The 17,004-nt window shown below is 41.5% G+C and overlaps 1 protein-coding gene across 7 annotated transcripts in view; it reads left to right on the top strand.

Moving 5' to 3' along the window:
* Positions 1-17,004, top strand: part of MYO9A (myosin IXA) — a 455,555-nt gene that overhangs the window by 327,177 nt on the left and 111,374 nt on the right. For all 7 annotated transcript variants that reach the window (XM_030576852.1, XM_030576855.1, XM_030576857.1 and 4 more), the window contains one exon: positions 15,189-15,310. In XM_030576852.1, the coding sequence (XP_030432712.1) occupies positions 15,189-15,310 (122 nt within the window). The remainder of the gene's footprint in view (positions 1-15,188; positions 15,311-17,004) is intronic.

The raw sequence follows: 17,004 nt of genomic DNA, 5'->3' as shown, positions 1-17,004 counted from the left end.
AGAGGAACTTCAGCATTGTTCTACACTATATCCCAGATGCAATGACTACCAAGGAGCCATGCAATAGGTAAGGGTTTCCGGAGTGCAGTGCATACCACCCAGACTCCTTCCTCCATCTTGCCCCCATTCTGCGAGCTGATGAAAATGAAGGGGTAATGAAGTAGATCTTGCTTTCTGAGGGAAGTCCCAGCTGCCTGTTAAAGCCAGCATACAAACCCTTTGCACAACCTGAGTGGCTCAAAAGGGCTGTAGTAAGCTAATGAGCTGCAATATTTCTCAGAAGAATGTAGTCCACACTATGAAAAAGTTTGAATAAATTTAATCTATACCATTGACAAAAACAAACAATATCCCCTGCCCCCAGGAAATAATCATCTGTCTCTTGAATCTCTTCATACAGTTATGAAGCAGTCTGAGATAGTGGATTTTTAACTTGACTGACTATGCTACCTTGTGATTTTTCTTCTGTAATCATGTATTTGCTGCAGTATCAGGGTCCAAAAGAGTTACTCAAGGTTTGTTGGAAATTTATCGAAGTAGCTGCTCTGGAATAGTTATTTCAGTATAAGACCACATGTGGAGACTTTTATCTAGGAATAAAATGGTCCATATAGGAAGTTATTCTGGAATAAAAATTTTAAGTATGAAAGCTGAAATTCTAGCCTAACCACTTGCCTCCAAGAATAATAATTCCAAAATAACTATTTTAGTACATTTTCAAGTGTAAACAAACCCTTGTGCACAGAGCAGTACTATCAACTCTGCATTTACTTGCTGTTTATCAATTTAAGTTTGACTTTTACGGACATATTTTGAAGACAGAGCACAGTGGAGCCATCGGCCAACAGACACAACCTGCATCCACCAGCTTTGCACAGATAGATTGGGTAATTGCATTTACTGGTGAAAGTATGGGCATTCCTGTTACATCCACATTTAAAGAATTTGACCCTTAAAGTTTTTAACATTTGGGTTTTTAATTTTCAATTACAAAAATATATACATAAAATTAAGCTGAAAAATTGAAATAACTGGCCAACTATCAGATCAGCAGTGTTTTTTGACCCCAACCATTCAGAAATCATGAGTTGACTCTTCCCCCCCACCCATCAAGAGATTTGATTAAAAATCAGGAGATTTAAAAATAAATAAGTGTTGGATTCTTTTTATGTGCCTTTCGGTTTCTGAGCATTGACAGTACAGTTGGTTCATGTTTCAGGCTTTTCTCTACAACCATGAAAGTTTAAAAAAAATTAAATATGAAAGCTGGGCTTCTTGCCTAACCAATTGCCTCTAAGAGCTGGGACTCTTGGATACCATTCCATTAAGTTATGTTTGTCAACACGTGGAAACATTGCAATTCATGTGTTGTATGAAACACTCCCTCTTACAATGCACATATGATGTAGCTGTAAATGTACAAGAATGTTCCATGAGTGAAAAAAGGCTTGTCAGGCACAGTAATATCCAGTGTGAATGGAACTGGTGGTATTGTCATTTGCAGCCCACATAAATACTCTAAGCAAAGTACAGTACCTGCTGTGAGTGCAGAATGCCAGGTTTTTAAATAATACTGCCATTTTGTTTAAAATAAAAATAAGTGTAATAGTTAATGACTAACTTGGAAAATTTCAGGTTTAAAATTAAGCAGTCATAGTAGGCTAAATGGAGATTTAACTGTGTGCTCATAGAATCATAGAAGATTAGGGTTGGAAGAGACCTCAGGAGGTCATCTAGTCTAATCCCCTGCTCAGAGCAGGACCAATTCCCAACTAAATCATCCCAGCCAGGGCTTTGTCAAGCCAATCCTTAAAAACCTCTAAGGATGGAGATTCTGCCACCTCCCTAGGTAACCCATTCCAGTGCTTCACCACTCTCCTAGTGAAAAAGTTTTTTTCCCAATATCCAACCTAGACCTCCCCCACTGCAACTTGAGACCATTGCTTCTTATTCTGTCATCTACCATCACTAAGAACAGCTCCAACCTCCTTGGAACTACCCTTCAGGTAGTTGAAGGCTATCATCAAATCCCCCATCACTCTTCTCTTCTGCAGACTAAATAAGCCCCAGTTCCCTCTCATCTACTTGGATATTATTTTTACCATGCTGGTAGTGCTAGAAGCCTGAACTGAGATCAGAGCTCCATTGGGCTAGGCGCAGTATATACACCAGTATTGCCAACTCTAATGATTTAATCAGGGCTCTAATGATTTTGGGGACCTTTTTTTGGCAAGTCTGCTAGCTCATGAATTTTCCCTTGTTCAGAATGCCCCATGCTTCCTGATAGTCTATCTGCACATGGAAGTGAGGCTGTCCTTATGTAAATTTAGTGCCCTTGTGGCCAAGATGGAGTCTGCTCAGCAGGCAGCTCTGGCCAAGAGAAGGCGCGCGCAGGAATGCAGCAGCAGAAATCCCTTCCACCCCAGGGGCACCTGTTCCAGACCCCCCAGAGTGAACACCCCCCTACCGCCACAGGAAAAGTACAATGGCTATAACAAAGGGAGGTATTTATTTACAGAGGGATGAGAGGAGAAATACAACAAGGGGAAATATTAAGGGGAGCGGTAAAACAGGGCTGCATCCAAGCCAAGGCCCCACGGGCCCAGTGGGAGCATAGTCTGGAGGGAAAGACACTGAGCAATGTGTCTGCACACAGAGTTCAGGAGTCCTGACAAAGTTTCAGTCCAGTGGTGAGTCTTGGGTACTCCTGTTCGTCTTCGGCGCCAGTGAACTTTCCCCCAACAAACCCCTCCGGTGCCTCTTTGCCATTCTCTGCAAAGCCACGGAGCGACCACCTCCCCACTTAACTAGCTACAGCCTCCCTCCTTGTTCCCAATCCAGAGTCACAAGTCCCAGTACTCTCAGACCCATGCAGCTCTGGGCAGCCATGATACTGGGTCCATCTCCGGCCTGTCCTTCTCGGGCGATTCCTCCCTGGCACAGGGCTCCTCCTGGCTTCTGTCCTGGGCTGTCCCCGACCGGCTGCCCTGGCCTTCCCAGGCTTCAAGCAGGTTCTCTCTGCTGCCTCTCTCCCTCTCTCAGCTCCAGAGAACCCTCTGGCGTTTTCCTTCTTTTTTTCTCACTCTCCCCTAGGAAAAAGATTTAAAGGGGTCATGCTCTCTAAACCCCAAAGGGGCTACACTTAATAAATTTGGCTGCCACTTTCCACTATTTTCAGTGAGATTGAAGTCATGCCCAACAGCAAAATGGCTACCATGCTATGATCCAGGGGACTGGACAGAACACAGAGACTGGGAGGAGCAGCAAAGTCTCTGTGAAAAGGGGATGGAGAGAGTGAGGGGTAGCAGGTGGGAGGTTTAGGACTTGCAGGAGAACGAGGTGAAGAGGGATGGGAAAGAGGGAGCCCGGAGAACGGGGAGAACTATGTGGGAGTGCTGCTCAATTTGGGGTGGAGAAGAGGGGGAGACAGGGAAATGTTTCTTGTAAAAGGCTAATCCAAGCCCACAATGTTTTTATTGTGACATTGTCACTTGTATGAATGATTGACTTGAGTTTAAAGTTCTTTAACAGCTATATCTGTAACTCATCAACCCTAAACAGTAATATAAACTGTGCTCAAGTGTGAATCGTAATGCAGTAATTAGGTCAGTGGTTCTCAAATTATTTACGGTCCAGCCCTCCTTTTATCAAAGGAAATAAACTAGGAGGGGAGAGAGTTGAAGCAGGATAGGAAATGGATGGCAGTTGCCCTGTTTTAGGATTGAGGAGAGGATAAGTGGAGTCTTCTCCTGATCAGCTAATACATGTGCATTTTATGTAGCAGAGGCTGACTTTTCAGGTTCACTAGCAGAGGAATAGAGGGGAGTGAAAAAGTCAGAAAATAGAAAATAACAATTTGATGGAGGGAGTTAAATTTCATGCTATTTGGGGCCAGTCTCATGATATGGGGAGTCTGACAGATGATTTTTGATCTCTTGCGGTTGGCAATACTGCATACACATAGTAAAAGACAAAGAACTACTTATATAAATAACAAATGGTAGGGAAGGGAAGAATAATCATCCACAATTCTATGGATGGGAAACTGAGGACTGTGTAGATTAAATGATTTGACCATGGTTACACAGGGAGTCTGTGGCAGAACTGAGACTTGAACCAAGATAAGCAGAGTCTCAGTTTAGTGTTTTAACCACAAAGCTCATCCTTCCACGTCCACTGCAGGTATTACTGTGAAGAGTGCTCTGAAAAAAACTCATAAATAAAATGAGTAAGTAAACTCCCCACTCATCTCGGTGGTCCCTCTGGGTCAGCAGGTGAAGCATATTGGAAATGAAGAGCGTGAGGAAGTTTGCATTAGTCTTACCTGTTCTGTGGATAATCAGGACTTAAGGTGTCAATGCAGGTGTTAAAGGTTCAAGCTTGAAAAACTAAGCTGTTTATTTTAGTTAGGCTGAAACCACTGAATAAACATTCTGACCTGGTCTGTGCTTAAATTTACGTCATCCTAGCTGCCTCGCTTAGGGCTGTGAAAATCTTCACACCCTGTGTGACATAATTACATAGACTTAACCCCTACTGAAAACACAGCTAGAATTCATGTGTCGGCCTAGCTACTGCCTCTCAAGGGGATAGATTTACTACAGGGCTGGAAAAACTCTTTTGCTGTAGTAAGTCTCTATGCTAGAGCAGTGTAGCTTCAGCTGTGCTACTGTAGCACTCGTAGTGTAGACATACCCTCAGTTTCTGAAGAATTTAAACTATAGGAATTTACTTTCCTATATCACAATGAAAATCTGAACAGATCTTTTCTAGACAACATCTATGTATGGGCTGACAAATGATATACCAAGTTTCAGACCTGTGCAAATTTAAATATCTGTATTACAAATTTTGCTCAGGGCCATGCAGAAGCTGTTAAAAAGAGTCACAATAACAAATAGATGAAGTGGGTAAAAAACCATTAAGGGGATTAATGGGAATAGTCAGCTGACCATGGAACTGTTTATAAACCTGTGAGCTCATCTGAGTTTTCTTTGCTGCTTCATTCAATATGACAAAGATCAAGAAAAATTCTCCTTTCTCTATATTTTTTCTCCTCTGTGCACAGCTAGAAACATTTAAAGAGAAGGTGGAAATGTAATGAATGCTTTCCATATTATTAAGCCTCAGAGAGTAACTTCACTTCTGCAGTAAGGAAGGTTGTTCCAGATGAACATGAAAAACACATTTCAGAGCTGTTGTTCTGCTATCTTGGCTGCCTTCCAAAGAAACTTGGCAACAATTCCAAACCCTTTAGGAGCCAGAGCTGCATTTTTGAAAGTGAAGTCATAAATGGCAACTCTTTCTGTTCCCCTCACCAGGCCTCCTCCTCCTCCTCCTGCAGAAATGGCCAGCGTGGTAGGTGAAGAGGATCTCTGATCTCTTATTTGACTTGTGGCCTTATGGTTTTCTAAGTAATTGGGTTTAAAAGTCCTGTGTTTCTTAACAATCAATAAGAAAGTAGTACTCAGGGTCTGTATGTTGTAACCTGTATGGAGGTAACTTCATTTTTATTTGAAAGGGATCTGCCCTAAACATTATACTTGAATTCATTTTGTCTATGTGTACCCTACAAGTGGTATAGCAGCACAATCACAGCTCTGCTGCTGTAGTGTAGACAGAAGAGGTTTTCTCATCACTGTAGTAAATTCACCCCCTTGAAAGGCAGTAGCTAGGTTGACAGAAGAATTTTTCCATTTACCTAGGCTATGTCTACGCTATGTAGCTTTAGCAACACAGCTGTGCCGTTAAAAGGCACACAGCGTAGCTGCTATTTGTTGTCCGGAGAGAGCGGTCTTGCCAACAAAGCACTGTTCACAGCAGCTCTTGTCTTCGACGTAACTTTTGTCTTTCGGGGTGAGGGGAGCAGTGTTTAACACCTCTGAATGACAAAAGTTTTGTCTTTCACCTGCTAGTGTAGACAAAGCCCTAGTGCTGGCTTGTCATGGTATGAACCCCCACTCTGAAGCTTAGCATCCAAAAGATGGGGTACCAGCATGAATTCCTCTAAGCTTAATTACTAGCTTAGAAATGACAGAGCTGCCACCACCCAAAAATATAGTGTTTTGGGGCACTTTCTGGCCCGCAAACCCTTCCCTGGGGACCCCAAGACCCAAAACCCCACAACAAAGGAAAATAAACCATTCCCCCCTCCTTTCTTCCTCCCAGATTCTCCCCTCCCTGGGTAACACTGGGAGATCCCTGTGATTCAACTCCGTGAATCTTAGAAATTCACCTTCCCTCCCTTCTCTCCCCCTCCCAGACCTTCCCTGAGAGAGAGACAGTAATCTTAACACAGAGAGAGATCAGGCTTTTCCTCCCCCCTTCTCTCCTTCCTCCCACCAATTGCCTGGTGAGTGCAGACTCCCTCCCCTTGGGTCTCACACCAGAATGAAAAAACAATCAGGTTCTTAAAAAGGAAAACTTTTAATAAAAAAAAGAAAAAAGTAAAAATTGTCTCTGTAAAATCAAGATGGAAAATGTTACAGGGTCTTTCTGCTTATAGACACTAGAGAGAATCCTCCCCCCAGCACAAATACAAGTTTCAGTAACAGAGATACAATCCTTCCAGCAAATACACATTTGCAAATAAAGAAAACAATCCAAAAGACTAAACTGCCTTTCTAACTGGTACTTACTAAATTAAACAGAATAGGCTGTTTCAGAAAATGGGAGGAATCGGTTACATGTCTGGCTTTTCTTAATCCCAAGAGAGAACAATAAACCCCGCGAAACAGCCCAAAACAAAGACTTCCCTCAACTGACATTTGCAAGTTTATTGTCTCCTGATTGGTCCTCTTGTCAAGTGTTCCCGGTTCACTGTTTGTTAACCATTTACAGGTAAAAGAGACATTAACCCTTAACTATCTGTTTATGACATGGCTATATTGGGGCATGGGTTATCTTAACTACGTCTCTTAGGGCACACTCTGAGCAATATAGCTTGATTGACCTATCTTTTAGTAGTAGACCACACCTGTGACTCTTTAACACACACTTGTGATATAACCTTGTTGAGGGTTAATGTCTCTTTTACCTGTAAAGGGTTAACAAACAGGGAACCAAAAACACCTGCCCAGGGGACCAATCAGGAAACAAGATACTTTCAAATCTCGGTGGAGGGAAGCCTTTGTTTGTGTTTTTTGGGTTTTGCTTTGTTCTCTCTGGGTCCTGAAAGGGACTAGACGTGCAACCAGGTTTCTTGCCAATCTCCCTACTACAGTCTCTTATATATTCAGAATAGTGAGTATTAAGTAGGAAAGGTGGTTATAGTCTTTTGATTGTTTTCTGAATTTGCAAATGTGTAGTTTGCTGGAAGTATTTTAAATTGTATTTTGCTGGGGGGAGGCTTCTCTCTAGTGTCTATAAGCTGAAAGACCCTGTAACTTTTACTATCTAAATTACAGAGACAACTTTTTTTTTCTTTTTATTAAAAGTTTTGCTTTTTAAGACCTGTTTGATTTTTTCTCCTTGTTGAGGCTCAAGGGATTTGAGTCTGTACTTACCAGGGAATTGGTGAGAGAAGGGAGGGGGAAGGGTGGAATCCCTTTATTTTAGATTCACAGAGCTTGAATCTGTCTAGCTCTCCAGGATAGCTCGGGGGCAGGGGGGAAACCTGATTTCTCTGTTGTGATTCAAGGAGTTTGAATCATGGTGATCTCCTGGTGTACCCAGGGCGGGAAAGATCTGGGAGGAAGAAAGGAGAAGGGAGGGAAATGGTTTATTCCCCTTTGTTGTAAGACTCAAGGAATTTGGGTCTTGGGATCCCCAGGGAAGGTTTTTTGGGGGACCAGAGTGCCCCAAAACACTATATATTTTTGGGTAGTGGCAGTTTATCGGATCTAAGCTGGTAATTAAGCTTAGAGGAATTCATGCTGGTACCCCAACTTTTGGACTCTAAGGTTCAGATTGGGGAAATATACCATGACAGGTCTGGATTCATGGCCTGGCTTAACAGAGGTTTCTGAACTTGATTACGTACTTTATATCCTTTCGGGTTCAACCAAGGAAAACACTTTTTTATAGTTAATAGCTAACGGAGGGGCAAGGAAGAAGATGGGAGCATTGTCCCCTGAACATAGAATTGGAAACCAGAAACCACCTGACTTCTAATCTTAATTCTTAAAATGACTTTGAATTTGGGTAAATCAGTCTTTCTGCTTCAGTTTCCCTTCTTGTAAAATAGAGGTTATACTTATTCAGCTTGCACAGACATTGTGAGCACTAATTAATTAATGTTTGCAAAGTAGTTGGGAGTTAGGATTAAATACATGGCTAGGCATGCAGTCATTTTCACTGAGATCTTTTTCATGGTTATATAACGTGCACCACTCATGCCATCATAGCTAAAAAGCCTCTTCTTTTATAATTAAATGCCACTGCACCCATAGTTACTAGTATTTGAGATCTGAATATAGTAGAGCGAAATATCTCTGAATGAATTAAATTGTCTGAGGGAAAGCCGTATGTGCTGCATTTGATTAAGTTGCTGTCAGAAGCAGGCAGCTGATGGATGGTGCCCATTCTTGCTAATGTTTCATGCACAGACATACAAGAAGAACCTGTACTTATTGAAGAAATGTGTCCCTCCTCAAGGTTGGCAGGACGTTTTCTGCCTTTTCTATCCTGCAGGATTCACTGACTTACTAGTGCAAATGTAAAAACCGAAAGATTTGTCTATCGTTTAGCAGCAATTTGTATTTGATTTCTGACTTCTCTGCTATAATGTGGTTCCATTGCTCATTGTATAGAGATCTTCAAACACTAAAATTCTTCCATTCTAATGCAACATTTTCAGGGATTTTTTCTTTATTATGTGTTTTGAACATTAAACGTTATCCTTCAGACTTTATTCCCATTGCTTAGGTGATCTGGTTTATTTACATTGCAGTTATTATTGTATAGACTCATAGACTCATAGACTCTAGGACTGGAAGGGACCTCGAGAGGTCATCGAGTCCAGTCCCCTACCCTCATGGCAGGACCAAATACTGTCTAGACCATCCCTAATAGACATTTATCTAACCTACTCTTAAATATCTCCAGAGATGGAGATTCCACAACTTCCCTAGGCAATCTATTCCAGTGTTTAACTACCCTGACAGTTAGGAACTTTTTCCTAATGTCCAACCTAAATCTCCCTTGCTGCAGTTTAAGCCCATTGCTTCTTGTTCTATCATTGGAGGCTAAGGTGAACAAGTTTTCTCCCTCCTCCTGATGACACCCTTTTAGATACCTGAAAACTGCTATCATGTCCCCTCTCAGTCTTCTCTTTTCCAAACTAAACAAACCCAGTTCCTTCAGCCTTCCTTCATAGGTCATGTTCTCAAGACCTTTAATCATTCTTGTTGCTCTTCTCTGGACCCTCTCCAATTTCTCCACATCTTTCTTGAAATGCGGTGCCCAGAACTGGACACAATACTCCAGTTGAGGCCTAACCAGCGCAGAGTAAAGCGGAAGAATGACTTCTCGTGTCTTGTTTACAACACACCTGTTAATGCATCCCAGAATCACGTTTGCTTTTTTTGCAACAGTATCACACTGTTGACTCATATTAAGCTTGTGGTCTACTATGACCCCTAGATCTCTTTCTGCCATACTCCTTCCTAGACAGTTTCTTCCCATTCTGTATGTGTGAAACTGATTGTTCCTTCCTAGGTAGAGCACTTTGCATTTATCTTTATTGAACTTCATCCTGTTTACCTCAGACCATTTCTCCAATTTGTCCAGATCATTTTGAATTTTGACCCTGTCCTCCAAAGCAGTTGCAATCCCTCCCAGTTTGGTATCGTCCGCAAACTTAATAAGCGTACTTTCTATGCCAACATCTAAATCGTTGATGAAGATATTGAACAGAACCGGTCCCAAAACAGACCCCTGTGGAACCCCACTTGTTATACCTTTCCAGCAGGATTGGGAGCCATTAACAACTACTCTCTGAGTACGGTTATCCAGCCAGTTATGCACCCACCTTATAGTAGCCCCATCTAAATTGTACTTTCCTAGTTTATCTATAAGAATATCATGCGAGACTGTATCAAATGCCTTACTAAAGTCTAGGTGTATCACATCCACCGCTTCTCCCTTATCCACAAGGCTCGTTATCCTATCAAAGAACGCTATCAGATTAGTTTGACACGATTTGTTCTTTACAAATCCATGCTGGCTATTCCCTATCACCTTACCACCTTCCAAGTGTTTGCAGATGATTTCTTTGATTACCTGTTCCATTATCTTCCCTGGCACAGAAGTTAAACTAACTGGTCTGTAGTTTCCTGGGTTGTTTTTATTTTCCTTTTTATAGATGGGCACTATATTTGCCCCCTTCCAGTCTTCTGGAATCTCCCCCGTCTCCCATGATTTCCCAAAGATAATAGCTAGAGGCTCAGATACCTCTTCTATTAACTCCTTGAGTATTCTAGGATGCATTTCATCAGGCCCTGGTGACTTGCAGGCATCTAACTTTTCTAAGTGATTTTTTACTTGCTCTTTTTTTATTTTCTCTTCTAAACCTGCCCTCTTCCCATAAGCATTCACTATACTAGACATTCCTTCAGACTTCTCAGTGAAGACTGAAACAAAGAAGTCATTAAGCATCTCTGCCATTTCCAAGTCTCCCGTTACTATTTCCCCCTCCTCATTGAGCAGTGGGCCTACCCTGTCCTTGGTCTTCCTCTTGCTTCTAATGTATTGATAAAAAGTCTTCTTGTTTCCCTTTATTCCCATAGCTAGTTTGAGTTCATTTTGTGCCTTTGCTTTTCTAATCTTGCCTCTGCATTCCTGTGTTATTTGCCTATATTCATCCTTCGTGATCTGACCTAGTTTCCATTTTTTATATGACGCCTTTTTATTTTGTAGGTCACGCAAGATCTCAAGGGTAAGCCAAGGTGGTCTTTCGCCACATTTTCTATCTTTCCTAACCATCGGAATAACTTGCTTTTGGGCCCTTAATAGTGTCCCTTTGAAAAACTGCCAACTTTCCTCACTTGTTTTTCCCCTCAGTCTTAATTCCCATGGGACCTTACCTATCAGCTCTCTGAGCTTACCAAAATGCGCCTTCCTGAAATCCATTTTCTCTATTCTGCTGTACTCCCTTCTACCCTTCCTTAGAATTGCAAACTCTATGATTTCATGATCACTTTCACCCAAGCTTCCTTCTACTTTCAAATTCTCAACAAGTTCCTCCCTATTTGTTAAAATCAAGTCTAGAGCAGCTTCCCCCCAGTAGCTTTTTCAACTTTCTGAAATAAAAAGTTGTCTGCAATGCAGTCCAGGAACTTATTGGATAGTCTGTGCCCCGCGGTGTTATTTTCCCAACATATATCTGGATAGTTGAAGTCCGCCATCACCACCAAATCTTGGGCTTTGGATGATTTTGTTAGTTGTTTGAAAAAAGCCTCATCCATCTCTTCCACCTGATTAGGTGGCCTGTAGTAGACTCCCAGCACGACATCACCTGTGTTTTTTACCCCTTTTAGCCTAACCCAGAGACTCTCCACACTTCCGTCTCCTATGTCCATCTCCACCTCAGTCCAAGTGTGTACATTTTTAATATATAAGGCAACACCTCCTCCCTTTTTCCCCTGTCTATCCTTCCTGAGCAAACTATACCCATCCACACCAACATTCCAGTCGTGTGTATTATCCCACCAAGTTTCAGTAATGCCAAGAATGTCATAGTTGTATTTATTTATTAGCAATTCCAGTTCTTCCTGCTTATTACCCATACTTCTTGCATTTGTATATAGGCATCTAAGATACTGGTTTGATCTTGCCTCCCAGCTTCGCCCTGACCCTCCTTCCTCTCTGCCATTATAGCCCGTGCTCCCTCCTGTTTCCAACCCACCTCCCAGGTCTTGTTCCCCACTTACCTGTGGGCTTTGCTCACCTGTCCCCGTCGAACCTAGTTTAAAGCCCTCCTTACTAGGTTAGCCAGTCTGTGCGCAAATAAGGCCTTTCCCCTCTTCAGCAATGCATAGATAGAGTTGGGTGGGAATATTCTGATAGAACTTCTGTTTGAAAATGCTGATTCATCAAAAGCAAAACATAAGTGGCAGAAGTGTTGATTTCAGTGAATTTGCATTTAGAAGAGATTTTTGGAATAAAACAGTTTGATTTTACTTTTGAAATTTCTTTTTTGTTACAAAATTTCTTTTATTTCATATTATAAAACACATTTAAAAAATTAAATGTCAAACAAAATGGAACATTTAAATCTTTCTTTCTTTCTTTCTTTCTTACATTTCAAAATTCCAAGAAAATAATTGTTTTTTTGTTCCATTCCGGACTGGAAAAAAAAATTGTCATGGAATTTCCCACAAAATGGAAAATCCAGTTCCCACCCAGCTCTTGATACAGCATTGTTAATAGGAAACAAGATATCCCTGCATGTGAGAGCTGAGTTGCCCAGTGATTGAAAGCTATGGGGAACTCTGACAGTTTCTCTCTATTTGGAGCCTGCACCTTTAAACCAGAATAGTATATAAAGAGACTTAATCTTATGAGCTTCTACTGAAAACAAAACAACCTCACACCTGAATGCTCTTGTGATGTCATTGTTAAAAACCATTGTGAAATGTCCCAATGCACTTGACAAAATCTCTTGCACGCCTCATGCTGGTGAGTCTCACACAGACTCTCTTACAAAAGTAATCACTTCTGACAATTTTGTGTCAAGAACTATTGGCAGACCATAGATATTTTTAAGAGTGGTGTGTTCTTAAGAAACAGGACCAGAGGTTAAGTTTCCTGATCTCAAGTACATTCATGGGTATTACTCTTTGGCAGAGTCATACCACAGGCTTTGGACTTGGCAGAGTGGCTTCCAGTAAAAATGTTCATGTGCATTGTTTGCTGAACAGAAATGAAATGGCTGGACATTGACTTTCAGGTAGAATAATATTGTGAAGTGCCCTTCCTCTGCTTACAGGGGGCCAGTTAGTGGAGAAAAACTAAAGTTATTCCTTTTTTTAAATATGTACAAATTATGCTTAAGAAAACGGTTAAAGAACACATTTAGCTTGTATACATAAGTTAAAAACATTGCTAACAATATGAAAAACACAGTAGTAAAAAAGAATAGTAAGAGTGGATTGGACACCTGTAAAATGCATATTTGGTGCTTCTTAGGGAGCTTTGTAATAATTCTTTCTTCATCTAACTCAGAGGTGGGCAAACTACAGCCTGGGAGCTGCATCCAGCCCTTCAAACATTTAAATCCGGCCCTCAACTCCTGCCAGGGAGTGGGATCCAGGGCTTGCCCCACTCCACGTATGCCGTGGCTCCGTATGGCTTGTGGAAGCAGCAGCGTGTCCTCCTTCCTATGCATAAGGGCAGCCAGGGGTCTCCACACACTGCTCACTCCCCAAGGGCTATCCCTGCAGTTCCCATTGGCCTGCACTTCTTACCCTCTCTAGCACCCCGACCACCTGCCCTGATCCCCCTCCCACTCTCCGAACCCCTTGGTGCCACCCTTCTGCACCCCAGAGCCTGCACCCCCAGCCCTCACCACCCCTCCCATCCGCACTCCAACCCTCTGCCCCAGGCAGGAGCCCCCTCCTGCACTCTGAACTCCTAATTTCTGGCCCCATCCCACAGCCTGCACCCCAAGCCAGAGCCCTCACACACTCCTGCACTCCAGCTCCCAATTTCATGAGCATTCATGGCCCATCATACAATTTCTATACCTAGATGTGGCCCTCGGGCCAAAAAGTTTGCCCTCCCCTGATCTAACCCAATCAACAAAAGTCACACTGCTTTACAAAAATATAGTAGAAATTTGGCTGGGTTCCATTCTACTGTTTAAATAAATGCTGCTATATACACAACACTGTATATTTTAAAAAATGTGTTTACTATGGAGAGAAAACTAAAAAGTGTTTATGCATAAACATATTCTGGAGATTACATTTTATGAACGGACTACATTGATTGCCAAGTGCATTATAATTATTTATACAACTAGTGTCTCTAAATGGTTTTAAGCCTTTCTATATTTTAATTTAAGAGAAGACATCTTATTTTCAAAAGATAGAGGGTCACATCTTCATTCATGTCCATCAGCTGAGGATCTGGCCTATAAAAGAGAGAGTCTTTATTCCCAAAGTGAAGTTGGGGCAGATCCTCAGCTGGAATAAATCAGGTATATAAAGACATAAATAAAATTACAAATAGTGACTAGTTATCAAAACAAAACAGTAGAATATTGTCCAAGGCACAGATTGGCTACCAAGATTGTGCTATAATGCCTCAAATTAAATCAAAGGTGTTGGATGTTACTTCTTATTTGTGTTACCTTTCAGTCCTAAGGACAATATTTCCTAGCTGCTGGGGCCCAATGAAACAGTAAGGTTTTTATTGTTTTCCTTTACAAATAAATAAATTTTAGATAAAAGCAACACACATCTAATCCATATCTCCTACTAGATGTGTGTTGTGTGACTTTTGTTTTAGGATTGCATGGTGGTTCAGAATGTCGACAGTAAACTGTTGAATGATTTTCATGGCAGCATTGCAAACTTATCACATAATTTTGGGATAGCCAGGCAGAACTGAGAAAACATGGAATAGTGATGGGTGTGTTGTATTATACATATTTTTATGCACGGTAGGTACTATGTTGTATACAGTAAACACACTGTCTAGAGGAGAGAAAATAGGGAAAAGAATTGTTTCTCTCAGAAAAAGTGACAAATGGAATCTTTCTAAAAGTGTCTTGGTTCCATCAAAATAATTTTTAAGGATCGATGTGGCTGAATATGTAAGATGCTCTAGTTTTCTCTGATGTTTAAATTAAGCAACTATTTTATTCTCATACTTTCTTCTGCAAACCAAAAAATAATGGCAGGGCATCATCCCAAGAACTAGCACCATTGTGTTACACATTTTTATATTAATTTCCAACAAAACTATTGTTGCTTCTCTTTTCAGCTTTTGCTCTTGGCTTTGAAATGCATCCCTTGGCATTACCTACAAGTTCTCCCGTGGAGCAACTGTGAAAGACGCGGCATGTTCAGGGTCCTTAACTTCCTCCGCATCTTCATTTTGGGGGACATCCTTTTGCTTCATTACCATCTAAACTAACTTTTCTCTGTTCTTTTGAAAAGGAGAACTTCTGAGTTTTGTAAGCTCAGAACCCAACTTTATTTTAATCAGTTGATCTGTTCTTACTGACTTTCATTTTCCCCCAGGAGGAATACAGAGCAGAAGGCATCAGCTGGCACAACATAGACTATATAGATAATTCTGGTTGTATAAATCTTATCAGCAAGAAACCAACAGGACTGCTCCACCTGCTGGATGAGGAAAGCAAGTGAGTATGAACCATTTCTGAAAGTCACAATGACTGTGGTCGTGTGTTCACCAAACTCCAAAGGCTCGCATTGTCTTACCCAAATTATGTGTGCGCCAGGCAGAAGAAGAAAATAATCTGCAAGGTTACTGTTGGTGGAAGCTACAAGCTTTTGAGCTACACAGAGCTTTTTCTCAGGTTGCCATGGAGGAAAGTTAAATGAGAGAGAGAGAGAGAGAGAGAGAGACAGAGATATCCTTCTTACCTCATCCAGTATTGTTAAAGGGAAATGTTGGAAATTCTTTTCTTCAGTATTTGCTTAGAATGCAGTCACACAATTATTTATGCTGAAGTCTTCTCTTTCTTGATAATATTTGCCAAAAAGTTACCTAACACACTAATCTCTATTTCTCCTTATTTATGATTTCAGTGCCCTTCTAATTGTTTTTTAATCTAAGTGCTTGCATCTAACAGGGTAATGCAAACAGTGCAGAATTTTTTTTTTTTAAATTTAAACTATGAACTAAAAATGTTACTTATATCAAGAGGCTCCCCATCATAGGGAAGAACAGCTAAGGTTACCTTTACTTCTGTTCTGTTCTTTCTTCCAGGTCTGTGTCTCAGGGCATGTCTACACAGTGACATGTAGGAAAGTTAAGATGAATTAACTAAAGGTGTGAATTTATGGAATATTAGTTAAAGTGCATTAACTGCCTGTGTGGATGTGCTCATTCATAAGTAAAGTGGCCTTAGTTTGCTTCTAAAGTGAATTAGTGTATGTCTACATTTAAACTGCTACAGCAGCACAGCTGCAGCATTCTCCCATCACTGAGGTTAATCCATCTCCCCAAGAGGCAATAGCTAGGTCAACAGACAAATTACTCATCGACCTAGTGCCGTCTACATGGGTGTCAGGTTGCCTTAGCTGCGTTGCATGGGACTGTGGATTTTTCACACCCCTGAGCGATGATAGCTGGGTCATCTTAACTTTTTAGAGCAGATCTGGCCTTAGTCTATAGCAAACTAAGGCTCCTTACTTTTGAATGAGAGCATCCACACAGGGATGTAATGTGTTTTAATTAATGCTCAATAAATGCATACCCTTTGGCTTGGTCTATACTTAAACCGCTACAGTGGCACACCTGCTGAGCTTCAGTGTAGACACTCGCTACAGCGACAGAAGGGGTTCTCCCATCACTGTTGTTAAACTGCCTTCCCAAGAGGCAATATCTAGAAGAATTCTTCTATTGATTTAGTGCTGTCTGTGCTGGTAGTTAGGTTGGCTTAGTGACATCTTTCAGAGGTGTCCATACCCCTGAGAGACATAGCTATTCCGATGTAACTTTTCAGTGTAGACCAGCCATTAGTTACTTTGGCTCAGCTTCCCAGGTAGACAAGCTCACAAACTTGTCGGAATTTTGGCCTAAATCCTCTGAATTTAATTATCTAGGCTCATGGGCAAGAAGTCTCCAGTAGGATCCTCTGGCAAAATTCCTCCTTAATAATTCTGTTGGTGGCAGGTGGGGAGGGTTTATTCCCTTCTCTGGAATAAGCCACAAGCCTGCTCTCAAACCTGGTGGTTCCCTAGCAACCTACAGTGGGCTCCCCAGTACCAGGGCAGTGCAGCTCCATTGCATCTGTGCTTCCAGGGACCTCCCCCACCCCTTTTTTCCCCAGTGACCCTAGGGAGTCCTGCAGTAAAAGTGAATACAGCA

This window comes from Gopherus evgoodei, chromosome 10 (assembly GCF_007399415.2).
Source record: "Gopherus evgoodei ecotype Sinaloan lineage chromosome 10, rGopEvg1_v1.p, whole genome shotgun sequence".
NCBI lineage: Eukaryota > Metazoa > Chordata > Testudines > Testudinidae > Gopherus > Gopherus evgoodei.
Note: the sequence above shows the minus strand (reverse complement) of the source record. Positions and strands in the feature narration are given on the sequence as shown.